The 15,421-nt window shown below is 47.9% G+C and overlaps 1 protein-coding gene across 1 annotated transcript in view; it reads right to left on the bottom strand.

Moving 5' to 3' along the window:
- LOC147727858 (interleukin-8-like) overlaps window positions 1-15,421 on the bottom strand; it is a 161,864-nt gene that overhangs the window by 108,469 nt on the left and 37,974 nt on the right. Inside the window, exon 2 of the mRNA XM_086963190.1 lies at window positions 12,794-12,935. Coding sequence (XP_086819316.1) covers window positions 12,794-12,935 — 142 coding nt within the window. The remainder of the gene's footprint in view (window positions 1-12,793; window positions 12,936-15,421) is intronic.

Raw genomic sequence — 15,421 nt, 5'->3', positions numbered from 1 at the left:
GGCATTACAGTCGGGAATAACACCATACTGTTTTCCGAGTCCGAATGTACCGTGCTGTCTTCAGTGTCCGTATTTATTGTTCCAAGTTCCTCCCTGAAGGAGCCCAACAGTGCTATAGCGTCTTCCTGTCCTTGTTTCTGTTGTTGGGCAGTAGGTTTTCGCCGTTTCGGTTCTGCGCTACGTGCACCTGATTTATCCTCTGCATGATCCGATCCGCCCTTGGATCCGCTGGCCGGTGAGTCTTGGGTTGGGTCCTGGTTCTCCTCTATGTCCATCACTTCTAGCCACTCTTCCACATCCGTAGGGCTGTCAAAGAAGTGAGTTTTATTGTTGCGGATCACTTTGAGACGCGCAGGAAACAACAGGGCATAGCGGAGTTTGGCTCTCTGGAGTCTCTTTTTCACCTCATAGTAGGAGGACCTCTGTTTCTGCACCAGGTTGGTATAATACGTTTGTTTTCATACTCTATGATGGATTTCATCCGGGCCTGTCTAAGCAGCGTGTCTCTATCTCGGTAGTTGAGAATCTTCACTATCAGTGGCCAAGGTGGCTGTCCCGGTCTCGGTCGGCAGTGGGGATCCTGTGTGCTCTCTCCACACAGAAGAACCGTGATAGTCCCTCAGCGGCTACGGAGTCTCGGAACCACTGTTCCATGAACTCCGTCGCGTGGGGCCGCTCACTGCGTTCCGGAAGCCCGATGACACGTATGTTATTGCGCCGATTGTGGCCTTCTGCATCCTCCACGCGTTCCATAAGAGTTTTCACCTGGTGTTGGATTTGTTGGATTGACGCAGTATGTTCTGCCACCATCAGCATGAGATCCGTCAGTGTCATCCCTTGGTTTTTGATTTTGTCCACCAGTTTGTCGTGGTCAGCTTTAAGCAGTGAGAGATTAGTGGTAAGGGTGCCCTTTTGCGACTCCATCGCGGCCCTAGAGTCTCTGATTTCTTTTTAGTATTAGGTCCAGTTTGTCCCCCTGTTGGTCCTCTGAGAGGGTAGAGGTCAGCTTTAGAGGTGTAAAACCTCCCAGGTTCGCGTTCGGGGTAGGCCCCGTAGAGGTCCCTTCCTTGCCATCCGTGATCTTTGCACCTTTCTGTACCATGGTTGCAGGTCACTCTCACCGTCCTCCACTTCAAAGGGGCATCTGGGACCAGCAAGCAGGGTGGGCACCAGTTTCCGCCGTTTCCCCGGGCCCAGGGTGGACGAACTTGCACTCCTCGCCCAGGGCAGCAATGGCGGCTGATTCCGCGCCTCCTTTCGTCTTTCGGGCTGTTCTCGCGTCGTCGCTGGGCCTAAGGCCGACCATCCGGATCCTCACCCCCCGGCGCAGTGCAGTTCTGGGCCGGTGGTTCCCCTCAGTTCAATACTCCTACCTCACCCAGGGTAGTGCTGGTGGCTCTCTCTACGTCCCCAGCCCCGCCCCAGGCCGCCGGCCCTCGCAGTTTCCCACCTTCGTGATCTTCCTGTGGCGGAAATGGCAGCGGGAAGGGGAGAGAGGGTGGTGGGGGACAGCAGACGGGGCAATGCAGCGCTGTCCATGGTGTCCTCGTGTGTTCCCCACTCAGCGGTAGTCTCACCGGGCTCCAGTCCTGGGCGTCGGCGCGGTGCGGGTCCGGGGCTCCGGCAGGCAGGGCCCCGTCCATGCGCCAGCCCCCTCCTCCGAGTGGTTGCCTCCAGACCCCGAGTCTCGCACCAGTGGGGGGGGGGGGGGTCGGGTGATGATGTTGTGGACTTGTGGCAAGCAGTGACTGGGCGCTGGCAGGAGGTTGGTGACACAGGGAAGAGTTCAGGTCTCAGTGGGATTAATTTTAGGTGGCACACGAATAACCAATCCTCCGGGATTTAAACCTGCTGAGCAGTTTCTGCAGAACAATTAGCAATACCTAATGTCCTCCTCGCTTGTAAGTATGGGCCCACTATTCAGTGGACGTCGCACCAGCCGATCAGTTCAGGGCAGCCTCCGGTCCCCGCGGCAGGCAGCGCACCACGTCCAGGGCTCAGCCCGTACTCGAGGCCCCGGTTCGCAGCGTGGAGCTAGGCCGCTGATACGTCCTCGCGGTCCGCCGGGCAACCGCAGATCCCGGAAACCTCAGTTGAGTCTAGCGGGGAATTTCAGATGCAGAATCCCACCTTCGGTGGCGCAGGACGGCCCCCCGTCACGGCGAACAGGACCGTTTTTCCCCCGGCGGCACCGGAGCTCTAACACCCTCCGTCCGCCATGATGGCTTGCTAGCCACGCCCCAACCACTAAGTTCAGTAGAAATTAAGTATTTAAAGCTTTGTTTATATGTACCTATGGTACTTGATGTGATCTTTCAAATGATATTGTCAAAGATTGCAAGCTCAAATCCCAACCGTTGCACACCAATGTGAGAAGTTGGCCTGGTATATGATGTTCACTATTCTAGTGAGCACCTTGCACCAGTCCAAATGACCCCTATGGTGATTGGTTGTAAGTCAACCTTATAGACCAGCTATCCTAATGGTAGCATGGACAAAAGCAGTCTTAGGCTAACCTCAAGAGGGCATGTGAAGCCAGCTGTTTTACCATATGCAATCCCTTTAACATCAAATGAAAGGACACCACATAAGTTATATATTATAAAATATATGTATTTATTACTAGAATAATACCCTGTACTCTTTATGAGGACAGAAGCACAAGTGTTAAACAAAGAACTTCCATATAACATACAAAAGTTGCACAAATATGGATAGGCCCTGGTGGCCACTCAAACCGTATACTAAAATAGTGGTATAAGAACCATGTCACGAACAATGGAAAGGCCTAGGGCCTTGAGAATTGCTAGGGCTACACTGGACTAACAAAGGTTAGGTCGGGGGAGGCCCACAGGATGCGGGTGCAGTGTCTATAGACAACCGCGTTTACCAATAGAAGTCAATGGTGCGTAAAAGTTAGAAAGTTACAGTTTTGGGAGTCTTCCGACTGGACTAGAACTCAACCAATTAAACCTAGAACACTAGAGGTGTAAACCACTACAGGAGCACCCGAGTACTCTTGTTACCTCACCCAAAGGAAGCGGGTGCATAGGTGTCAAAGTGCGTCAGGTTTCGTCGTGGAGTTCTTTGGAGCCTGGAGGAAAAGATGCTGCAGGCGACCAGGAGAGAAGAGTCCGGTTGGATCCAAGGGTGGATCGAAGATGTAGAGTACCTGAAAGCAGAGGGGACAGAGTCTGGGTCACTAGCCAGTGACCATGATGGAACCAGGAAGGAACCAGGCGATTTCGGGTTACGATCAGGTGCTGTCGTGAAGTTTGTCTCCGCTGCCACGTGGACCAGGAAGAATCGGCGACAACCAGGAGGTGGACACAGGCTGTCCCACAAAGGCTCTCGCTGTCGGCGGTGTCGGTTCTCGAATCGGAGTCAGCAGGCCTTGGCAAATGCAACCCATGCAGGAATCGAAGATGGCTTCTGGATCAGACCCGCAAGGTCTGATGGGCTGCTCTTTTTTAGGGGAGCAAGGGCCTGTCCGGAGCAACCAGACCAGCAGTGTAAACTTGAAAGTTCGTTGTCACAGAAGCCACTAGCCAACGGGCAAGTGACCGGACAATGTGTTGAGCAGGAAAAATGCAAAAGGGCCCCACGCAGCACTCGGTGAGTGTGGAGAGGTGATCTTTGGTGCAACGGCTGCCCGGGGCTGGGGCTTTTTAATCCCCAATGCACAGCTTCGAGGGTACCTCGGGAGCTGCACAGGAAGCACTTCGCTGGCTTTCCAAGATGGCCGGTCCCACATCTCATGTCGTCTCCACGGGTCTCAGCTTTGTTGGGACTGTGGATCGGGCTGTTGGAAGTCTGGGAGTCCAAGTCTTGTTGATCTCTGTTGTTCGAGCTCCGGCGGGAGCAACAACAAAGAAAACCTTTGAGCACTATTGGTGCCTGCTTGTGCAGGGTGGTCACTCCTTGACCACAAGGGAGATTCTTCAGTCTTCTACGTCGAGTAGGATGTCGAAGGGTCCAGAGTTTTGTATCAAAGTTTCAGTCAGGATGATCTAAAGTCTATGGGCACAGCTCTTACCTTTATTCCAAATCAAGGGGCTGGATCACCTGCTAGGTCCCTCCTATGGGTGAGACCCAGGAAGGGGGTGGTTACACCCCTTTCCCTTTGTCCAGTTTCGCACCAGAGCTGGGGCTGGAGTGCTTGAACTGGACTTTGCATGGGACACCTTGTGTGCCCCAGGCAGTGTCTAGTTTCATTCAGCCCTCCCTGCCCCAAGCCACTATCTCCTGTCTGGGAGGTGCTAGCACCTCCCTGTGACAGGAAACCTTTTGTCCAGGCCTCCCCTGCCGGAGTTTCGGTCAGCAGCAGGAGGCCAGACTTGTGCCTGTGGCAGCAACATCCATTTTGTGATGCTGAGGCTCTGGTTAGATTTAACCGCGTTTAAGGAAAGTAACATGTCTTCTCCCTCTAGAAGGGTGGAATGCTACCCCCGTCGCCAGGACTGGTGAGGGGGTAGTATTGCAAAGTGTATGACACCTTACACGACATGTTTTGATAAAGCCAAACCATAGTTAGTATTTAACCGGGAGGTTCATAATGCACTTAAGAGTATATGGTATGGCAATATCCTAGAACAGCTATAAGGACATTGTTCCGGAAGCTGCAGACAGGCTCAGCTCATGCTAGAGCACCATCTCACATAAAATCAAGCACTCTGCCTCCAGGATTATTAAGGCCTGCCGTAGGAGTGACTTATAGGTGCATATGTGTCCAGATATAGGTTTAGACATATGTATACTATATCTAAGCAAGGAGTGATTACACCACCTTGCCCCAGCTGAGTGTTCAGCCAGTTGTGTCAGTTTGGATGTCCAGTCAGGGGTGGCAAAAGATATGGTGCAGCCCCTGGTAGGCCTTGGATGCACCTATGCCCTGGGTACCTATAGTACACTGTACAGGGGCTAATAAGGTGACCCAATCCCAATTGGTGATGTACCTAAAGTACATGGTTGTGAATTTAGAGAGAGAACAGCAGGGCTGTGGATCTGATTAGCAGGCCCACAGCCACATTAAGTCGAAAACCAGTGAAGCAAAAATCAAAAATTGGGGTGACCATAGGAAAGCAGACCCTACTCTCCTACAAACTCAGTGCCACGTAATTATATACTTCATAATTATACTGCACTCAATGCAGCATACACTCCAAATAATACCACTCACTGCCACATAATTAAACTCTACTAAATGCAACATATACCTCACATAATACCACTCAGTGCCACATAATTACACACCACATAATTATACTCTACTCAATGCAACATAAATACACTCCACATAATACCACTAAGTAACACATAATTACACGTCACATAATTACACTCTATTCAATAAAACATAAATACACTCCACATAATTCCACTCACTTACACATAATTAAACACAACATAATTACACTATACTCAATGCAATATAAATTCAATCCACAAAATACCACTCAATACCACATAATTACACATCACATAATTACACTCCTTTCAATGCAACATAAATACACTACAAATAACACTCAGTTCCAAATAATTACACACCACATAATTACACTACACTCAATGCAACATAAATACACTCCACATACTACTCAGGGCCACGTAATTACATGCCACATAAGTACACTCTACTCAATGCAACATAAATACACTCAATATAATAACACTTAGTGCCACATAAGTACACGTCACATAATTACATTCTATTCAATGCAACAAATACACTCCACATAATACCACTGTACCACATAAGTATAAAAAAAAGAAAAACATTTTTTATGTTAAACTCTGTTTTTAATCAGGTTGTTCAGTTGTATATAATGTTGTCTTGGTTTTTATAAAAGTAACAAAAATGCTTAACACTTTTCAGTATAACTCTTCAACATAATGCACATCAGCCACAATGCTCTACAACATTCTGCCCACCGTCTGTACCAAGAGGTGAGCAGTCCCACGCGCTGGTGGACTCGTCATTACAGGTAACGGAGACCGAATTACCACATTGCTGGAGCAAGGGCAAAGGGCTCCCATTGTTTTTTAAACCACTGCTGCACAACAGACCTTGCGCACTGTCTTTTTGTTTTAATCAGTTAAAAATCCCTTTTTAATCACGAAGCTCTCACCTTGCTAAAGCACCCCCTTCCCTGGTCCACCACTGACGTAGTCAGATTGTTGTCAAGGGAAGGCGGGCCGGAAGTGACTACAACTTCCCCCTTGCTTGCGGCGAGCAGGTTAGCAGGCTAGTTGCTCTGCTCTGCCCTACTATAAAAGAACAATACCATTCTGTTCGAGCAGCGGACGCGCTCAGCGGGCCAAAGGCAAGCCCGTCTGCGCCCGTCCTCACCAGAACGGGCCCAGGGCCAGGAATCTCTGCCCCCCTCCCCTCAGGCCCTAGAATATATACCCGGGAGACACTAATTCAACTCAGACAGACTACAAACACATCATGCCTCCACTCATTCTCCATGGAGGGACGACAAAGCTATTGCACCCACTGCTCATATACTCTGTCACCAAAGACACTCCCATCCCCCATCGAGCCCCCAATCAGCATGGCCCTGCTGAACTGCAGGTCCCTGCCTAAACACTCCTTGGAAATCTCCATGCTTCTTCAAGACACAGAGCCAGCTGTTCTGTTCCTGACAGAGACATGGTTATCCCCATGCTCTGAGCTGGATGTTGTTCAAGCCCTCCCCCCAGGATACCTCATCCAGCGCCTCGACAGAGTATGTGGTAAGGGTTGTGGAATTGCAATTAGCTATAAAAGCCACCTCTCCTGCCGCATACTACATAGCCCGATCCTTGACTGTGAGAACGCCCACTTTATTATTCAACTCTCCCTTTCAAAATCATTTTCGGGCATTCTCCTGTACCGCCCACCGGGAGCACAGGGACAATTCTGCAGCTCACTGATGGAAGCCATCATCTCACGGGCCTGCTCCTCTTCCAACGTTAATGTACTGGGAGACCTAAACCTCCATTTAGATGACCCATTGGACAAAGTGGTAGGTGACCTAACCCTTGACTTGGCTACCTATCATCTTCACCTAAAAAGTCTTCAAGCCACACACGCAAAAGGCAATCTACTAGACCTTATCTTCTCAAACATCACTGAATTAAAAACTAGTGAGCCCCTACCCATCCCATGGTCAGACCACTTCCTAGTACCATTCACCTGGCAAACCATTATTGAGCCCCCCACAGGCCATCTCCTTGCTTCCCAGAACGTACTTGGTCAAAACTACTCCCCGATGATTGTAGACGCGAACTCGAAGTCAACCATCCCCACATTCGAACCAGACCCATTGTTAGCAGGCAAGCAATTTTCAACTTGGATAGAAAACTCATTGGATCAAGTACTGCCAAGAAAAATCTTACCCAAAAAAATGGAACCTTCAAATCTCTTTGGTTCACTCCAGAACTCTGCGACATGAAAAAACAATGCAAAAAATTAGAACGTGAATGGAGAAAGGACTGGGCCAATAATAAAAAAGTAGAATACAGAGCAGCCATCAGGTCCTACAAAGCTACCCTTAAAACAACCCAGGCGGCTTTCTTCGAAGAAAAAATTCAAGCCTCCGCCAACTCCTCTAGGGAAACATTCTGTATTGTTAAAAAACTTCTAAAAGTCCCAGACCCACTCCCGTCACTGACCCCTCTGGCCACAGATGCAACGAACTGGCAGAATTTTTCACCACCAAAATTCAAAATATCCTAAAAACCCTCCCAGTTACCGAATACCGACCAGAACACCACCCCCCAGTTCCCGCAAATAATGTCCCCCACCTAGACTCTTTCTCCCCCCTCGCAGTGGAGATGCTCCCCCTCATCTTAAAATCAATTAAAAGTGGCTCCCCCCTCGACCCCACACCTTTTAATATCCTGAAACTAGTGACACCCACCATCACCTCCTCCATCACTAACTTAATTAACGCCTCCCTAGAACAGGGTACTGTTCCCCCAACTGGAAAAGAGCCACAGTAAGAGCGCTGCTAAAGAAACCCCATCTGGTTCCCCTAGAGTTGGGCAACTACCGGCCCATCTCCTCACTACCTGGAATCAGCAAGGTAGCGGAGAAATTCGTTAACCAACAGCTCTCCGCCTTCCTTGAATCTAATGGACTAATACACCGCTTGCAGACAGGTTTTCGGCCTGGCCAGGGCACGGACACTGCCCTGATGGCAGCTGTAGAAGAGGCGAGAATGATCTTGGACTCAGGCGGATCTGCAGCAGTGATCCTCCTGGACTTAAGTGCAGCTTTTGATACGGTGGATCACCGTATCCTTCTCCACCGTCTAAGCAGAATAGGAGTTACAGGGTCGGCCCTATCCTGGCTCAAATCATTTTTAGAAAATAGAACCTTTCAGGTCTCCGAAGGCAACATTCGATCCAGAGCTATTCCGCTCCAATACGGGGTGCCCCAGGGCTCATTGTTAAGCCCTACACTTTTCAATGTGTATATGTCCCCACTGGAGGAAATTTTAGCCCCTTTTGGCATCAATCTGGTCACGTATGCAGACGACACCCAACTCATCTCCCTAAACCAGACAGACCGCTCCCCGGAAAATCTATGCTCCTGTCTCAAAGAAATCTCCCGTTGGATGAGCAAATCCCTCCTCAAACTAAACAGAGACAAATCAGAGATCCTAGTGCTAGGCAATCAAGCTAAATTCTCCCCCAAACCCATGTGGCCAATTTGCATGGGGCCAACTCCCTCCCCAAAAAAAGAAATAAAAAGCCTGGGTGACTGGCTCGATCAGGACCTCACTTTCCAAACCCAAGCTACGAAAACCGCTGGAATATGCTTTAGTCTCCTGCGCACCACACAAAAAATCCTCGTCCTTTTATCCCACTCCCCATTCCAGAAAACTCCTCATTCAGGGTCTCATCCTCTCCAGACTGGATTACGGAAACGCCCTCTATCTTGGCGCCCCGAAATCAGTCATAAACAAACTCCAACTCGTCCAGAATTCGGCAACCAGGCTGCTAACAGGCAAAAAAAATCGATGCTCTGCCAAACCTGCCCTAAGCTCCCTACTTTGGCTCCCAATCCAAGAGAGAATTAATTTAAAATCCCTCTGCATAACACATAAAATTCTCCAGGATAAGGGTCCTCCAATCCTGAGAGCCCTGATCAAACCATACAAAGCCAACAGGAAGCTACGATCAGACCACCTCTTCCTGGCAAACATCCCCAGAATCAAGAAGGCGCGGTCAGGAGGACGCCTCTTTTCTTACAATGCCTCCTAGCTCTGGAACTCCCTCCCCCTCAACATTCGCAGGGAAACCAACCTATGAAAACCTGGCTCTTCCCCTAGGTCACATCCGTTCCCTAGCAAATTCCATGAGCTCAGCACTGGGACGCCCCTGGGTAGCCACGCGCTTTACAAATCCACTTCCAATTCCAATTCCAACATAGTCAAAACTTCAGGATAAACACATAAGGTCCCAAAAGCGAGGCCTATTGGCTATGCTAATGTTTGTTATATAATGGAGCCACTATACTTCCTGTCCAAGAATATGTAGCAATCCCATATGTGTAGCAATACAAAAATACCGGGCAGAGGGATTGAGCCCATGCGGAGCTATCTTGTTTAATTATATCTATTGGAAAATCCTCAAGGCCCATTGCTCCTGAGTGCCTTGACCCTTTAATAAAGCTCTTTATTTCTTTACAAGAAGGGGAACTGTCCTCATTCACCACATGGATCTCCTTAGATGCCTCATAATTGGACATGGCCATTGTATTCGGAGCATATAACTGTGAGATGTATTGGGTCCATTCTGTATCAGATATTAAAATGGCTTTTGCCTTAACTCTACTGCCACAATATTTGGTTATTTGGGCCCAGTATTTGCACAAATCACTAGACCAAGTGACCTCTCTTAGTTTGATCCAGTTGGAGTCCATTCATTCTGAAGCCTTAGTTCTCTTTCTTATCTGCTTTATACTACTAAGTTCACTTTGATCAGAGAGGATTGCTTAAATTGTTCCCTTACTAGGGCAATTATCTCCTGATTTAACAGTTTTACCACCCCTGAACTAACCGTGGGTTGCTTAGTTCCTCTAGCCTGATTTTTCTTGCCACAGGATCTAAATAGGAGAAGATTGTTTTCATATGACAAAATGGGATTTTCCTGTATAGGACTACAGCTCACCTTTTCAACCAGGCTCCCTAGGCATATAATTATTTTATTCGACCAAAAGATTCGCCCATTTGTTTCAATATACATTAGATAGTATCGTCTAGAGAATTCCAGGGCTCTAAAGACTTGAGCTTCAAAATAACTCAAGTTTGTCCCCAGTACCTTAAATTGGGAGCAGGCATCAAAAATGGGTAAGATACTACCATGTAGTCAATAAGTGACTAAGCTAATGCCCCCGAGAGGCGTGAAAAGTAAGGGAGGCTGGGGAATCCTCTGGGAATCTCCCATTTAAAATAACAAAATCATTCATTCTCAAGCAGTCAAAAAATGCAATCTTCGTTTATCTGACCTAATGGTATTTGGCAACATGGATAGTCCACATCCTCCAGTTCTTGGTTACGATAGACAAAGAAGGAACAGTTGGAGATTTTTGCATTAAACTCTCCCACCATCAATATCATTGTGCATTCTTCTGAGATATTGATTTTATGGATAAAAGAGAAAATGGATCCAACCAGGGAATCAGACACCCTCCCAGGGGGAATATATTTATTTACCAGCACTCTTCTCTCAGAAATGCAGATACTAATATAAAGCGTCATGTGAAGTAAAGGCACTTCCAGAGGTGCTGGACAGCTGTAGACACTGCCAGATGCGGAGGAGCCGAGAATGCGAGACCTGCTCTATGATGGAAGATAGGGCAGCATCACACAACCCAACGCAAGTCACTCACTCCCCTCCCATGCCACCTTCCGCATACATTAGCTCTCGCGTGTCTTTCTTCTGCTAACGATTATATTTAAATATGTTACTGTGATTTCTGGCTTCGCACAAAAGAGGGAAGGCCCAGGCCCAGCGGTTACAGAATGCCTTAGCATGTTGTAGTAGTTCTCAGTTGGAACGGCCAACTAAAGATTCCGCCACTTGTAGAAGTCAAGCATACACTTTCATGTTTTGGTTATCATCTAGAGACAAATGTCGTGATCTGATGAGAGCATTTGCTGTCAAACAACACACAGTGCAAAGCAAACACAAAGCAACACACACAGAAAGGGACTTTTAGAAAGCTCCTTTCAGCCATTGGCTACAGTGATTCAGCTGTCTTTAGGCATAGGCTAAGGAGACTGGCCTTCATTAACCGTTCCATCCGTTGGCATTTCGAAGATGGAAACACCATTAAGTAAGTCCCACATACTTAAAAGTAGCGCACCCTAAGTCTTCCACCTCACGCCCTTCATTTACTAATGTACTAACCTCCCACACCTGGCTCATACATTGATCCCCAACCCTTTCCGGCCTGCTTTCAATTACTACGTTTTTTTACACGTTACCTAATGGCCCAGCATCAGCCAAGCAATGTGCATCAATGTTTAAGCATATGCGTGCTTTATTTTGCTATTTTTACTTTGTTTTACAATGGCTATCAAGCATAATAGAATGCTAAACAATAAAGCTAAAATGGCTGCTAATATGTTGTCATGCAGGTACAGCTTAGGGTAGATAGGTGTGGAGAAAGCGTGAGGGGGAAATGGAGGCTACACCCCCCCCCCCCCCCCCCACACACACATACACACACACACAAACTAGGAAATTGTTGATGCCCGTTGTAATAGTACTTCTGGGGGAGAATATCATGCCGAATTGCAGCCAACTTCTGATGGGACCCTTGTTTCTATACGTCAGCGCACTATTTAAGAACTTTTCTTTCCAGCAAGATTGTATTTGAGCAATAGCCCCTTCTTCTTTGTATCACAGTAGCTATCACATCACTGTTTCCTTTTGGAAAATGAGTACCTTTTAAAAAAGATTCAAGAAATGAGCTATTCCATTTCAAGGTTAGATCGCAAAGAGCATTACTGTGGCGCCGCGGCCAGGGCGACTGACGCTGGAATCAGGGGACCACGGTTCGATCCCCGGCTCCGGCGGCAGGTTAGCCCAGCACCATGTGACTCTGGGCAATAGCTCGCTTAATCTTCCCGACGGCCCCCAGCGCCTAGAGACCCTTACGGGTGATTGTGCGCTTTACAAATGTGGACTTTTACATCTTCAGAGCATTACTGTGGCGCCGCGGCCAGGGCGACTGACGCTGGAATCTGGGGACCACGGTTCGATCCCCGGCTCCGGCGTCAGGTTAGCCCAGCACCATGTGACTCTGGGCAATAGCTCGCTTAATCTTCCCGACGGCCCCCAGCGCCTAGAGACCCTTACGGGTGATTGTGCGCTTTACAAATGTGGACTTTTACATCTTCAGATAACGTATTTGTATTCTGAGAGGGAGGGCTCACAGAAATGGCACGAAGTCCCACGGCAAGAAGACATCCAGCTCAACATTTCACAGGATGGGAAGTCAACGGAAGAAGCACTTTCCTTAGCTTTCACCTGTTCGAATTATGCAAAGTATTTCATTCAAATAATGCATTGTTTACATTCTGTGTGTGTGGCTGTCTGCCTTTCGCACGTTACACATTAATAAGGACGAATTCTAACCACATTTCTATTTCACCATGTGTAGTGTGGTTCAGTGGCTGTAAACTGCAGTGAAACCGAACCTCTGCAACTAAGCACCTTTCATCGGAAAGAGTGTAGCGGGCATTGAAATGCCTACCTGCAACAATCTTGCTGGCAACTGGGTACTTACATGACCTCCACTCTCTGACAATTGATTCCTTTTGGAAAGATTTCAAGACGGGTGTACTTTTGTGGATGAATGAACGCAGATGTCCGTTGTTGGCATCGGCATCTCTGTCCTGCGTAAAGGCCTTCAAAGACTTGCCCAGAACCTGTGTGATTGACACAATGTAGTTAGGAGACATTTTCACTAACATAATACCAATGCTTTTTACATGCAAGTCCACCTCTTTTGGAGGCAACTAAAAAGCAATATTTCATATTTTGAACGTGTGATTGGTCTATTAATAAGAACAAAACGGCAGTTACGGTCTAAATTTAAAAACATTCATTGACATAGCCAATAGTTCGGAATATTGGCTATGTCAATACGTTGCACAACTGTTGTTCTGTTTAACCTCGAATTTAGATAAACAGTGCAGACTGTCATAAGTGTCAGTGTTGACAGTAAAATTCTGGTGCCGAGCAACGTAAACCACAGACTCAAATTAAGCAATGCTGAAACTAAAGATATATATATTTTTTAATCAGGAAAATCTAATTCCCTTTTGCAGATGTGCAAATGACTTCAATTCACATGGAGGCTATAGAAGGAGAAAAGAGACCATGGGTCTGATTTAGACTCCAGAGTACATTATTTACTGCATCAGGGCAACAGAGTAAAATGCAAACAGTAATATACTCCATTGCCTTGACAGAGCAACCGAACTCCAAATTTAGAGATGTTCACTTGACCAGCGGACATCTCTTAACATTGGCGCGAACTGCTGGATGCTGTTACTGTCAATGTATTAAAAGTTTCATGGATGGTACCATCAACCCCACCATAACATCTGCCAAACTTGTAATATGTTTTTGTATGGGAGTTGTCTCTCATGGAGTAGGGGTCATTTTGCTATTTTCACCGACCCTAACTGCCAGGCTTTATCTAGAAGTGACTGACAGTGAAAACTGACAATTTGACTGCCTCTCTAAATCAGGCAGACAGTCAAGGGGCCAAGCCTCTGATGGCCATTACTCCATCGGATGGTCTGAGGAGTCAAGGTTTGCCATCTGTAAATCAGACGGGTGAATCTTTATTTTGGTGGAGAGGGTACTCTGTCGCAGTTGCTCCATCAAACTCTAAATCAACCCCAATGTTACCTAATATCCAGACCCCTCAATAAGAATCATTAAAAATTACAGACAGGGCAGATTTATCCTACAATGGGATGTCTACATTAAGTTGTGGAATTTCACATTACCTGATATATCACTCCAAATTCTGTTAAATAATTTCTAATAACACTGCAATATGGTCTGTGATTCATTTCTCAGATGTCCCTTAGAGAGCTATTCAAAGCTCTATTAGAATGATTCATAAAGCTCTCCAGAACCCTGCTTTGAAATTAACATATTCTACAATCCACTTTAAATGTTATTATATTTTCAGGTGGCTGTATAAATTGAATTGTTGTAACACTGATCTCTGCCCTCATTGTAAGAGAGGATCTGGATGATATTCACAGGTTCATGAAATGCGTGTCTTAACTATATTTTGGTTTGGCATATTATTTTTGTACGCAAATATGTATTCAGCATTTAATTTTAGCAGGTGGTTTCCGGTGCTCAGCACAGCAATTTATTGTCAACACCAGCTCTTATAACAGCTTGCCAAATGGAGGCTGTAGGAGAGTAGGATCTGCTTTCTATGGTCACCCCATAACATGTCCTGTAAGGTGTCAAACACTTTGGAATACTACCCTCCCCCGCCAATTCTGTCGGCGGAGGTAGCATTCCACCCTTCTAGAGGCAAAACACGTCCTTGGGAGTGGTCACGTGACAGGAAGCGAGAGCGAGAGCTGTGCTGTGCGGACAAAAAACGAAAAAAGCAACGGAGCCACGGAGCCGAAAGAGCCTCCTGTAACTTGTAATTAGGAACCAGGCCCACGGCAGCCGCTCGGAAAAGCAGTTAGCGGTCAGCAGAGGAGTCCGCAGGGCTCGGCACGGTAGGGGCAGTGCGGGAGAGCTGGGAGCTGCGAGTGTGCCGCTGCAGGAGCACTTCCACCACGCTCACCTTTTCTCTCGTGTATCGGGCCGGTGCAGTGCTGGGAGCCGGGAGGCGCTGCTGCTGGTGTGCCGCCGCAGGAGTGCTGCAGGAGTGCTTCTATCGCCCCCACCTTTTCTCTGTGTCCCGGGCCAGGGCCGGTGCAGGGTACTGCCGTGCCGTCGCTTTGAGTCAAGTCGTCAGGCTGGGCAGGGTGAGCACCAGCTATCAGCGAGCGACGGGGACCAGGACCACAACAGGGGCCCGGGCTGGGCTGACGCTGTGCTGCGGAGCTGCCGGGCAAGGCGAGCAGCTGCCAAAGCGGGACCAGCCATAAGCTGTGTGCAGAGTGCCCGGCACCGGCAATGCAGCCGCATAAAGGAGACGGCCACGGGAGGCAGCAGTGAGCGGAGGTGACGCAAGCATACCAGCGCTGCGCCGCACCACCCCGGGGCACCTGAATGCCCGCCAGGAGCAAGGAGTCAGGAGACAGGAGACAGCGATGGAGTTAGTGAATACATTCGTTTTTCGTTCACACTTGGTCTGCATTCATTTAAATTTATGAAAATTCCCGCCCCACCCTACGCCCGTCTTTGCCAAAGTTAACCTCAA

The sequence above is a fragment of the Lissotriton vulgaris genome, chromosome 3_1 (genome assembly GCF_964263255.1).
Source record: "Lissotriton vulgaris chromosome 3_1, aLisVul1.2, whole genome shotgun sequence".
NCBI lineage: Eukaryota > Metazoa > Chordata > Amphibia > Caudata > Salamandridae > Lissotriton > Lissotriton vulgaris.
The sequence above is the reverse complement of the archived record's forward strand: the minus strand, read 5'-3'. Positions and strand labels throughout refer to the sequence as shown.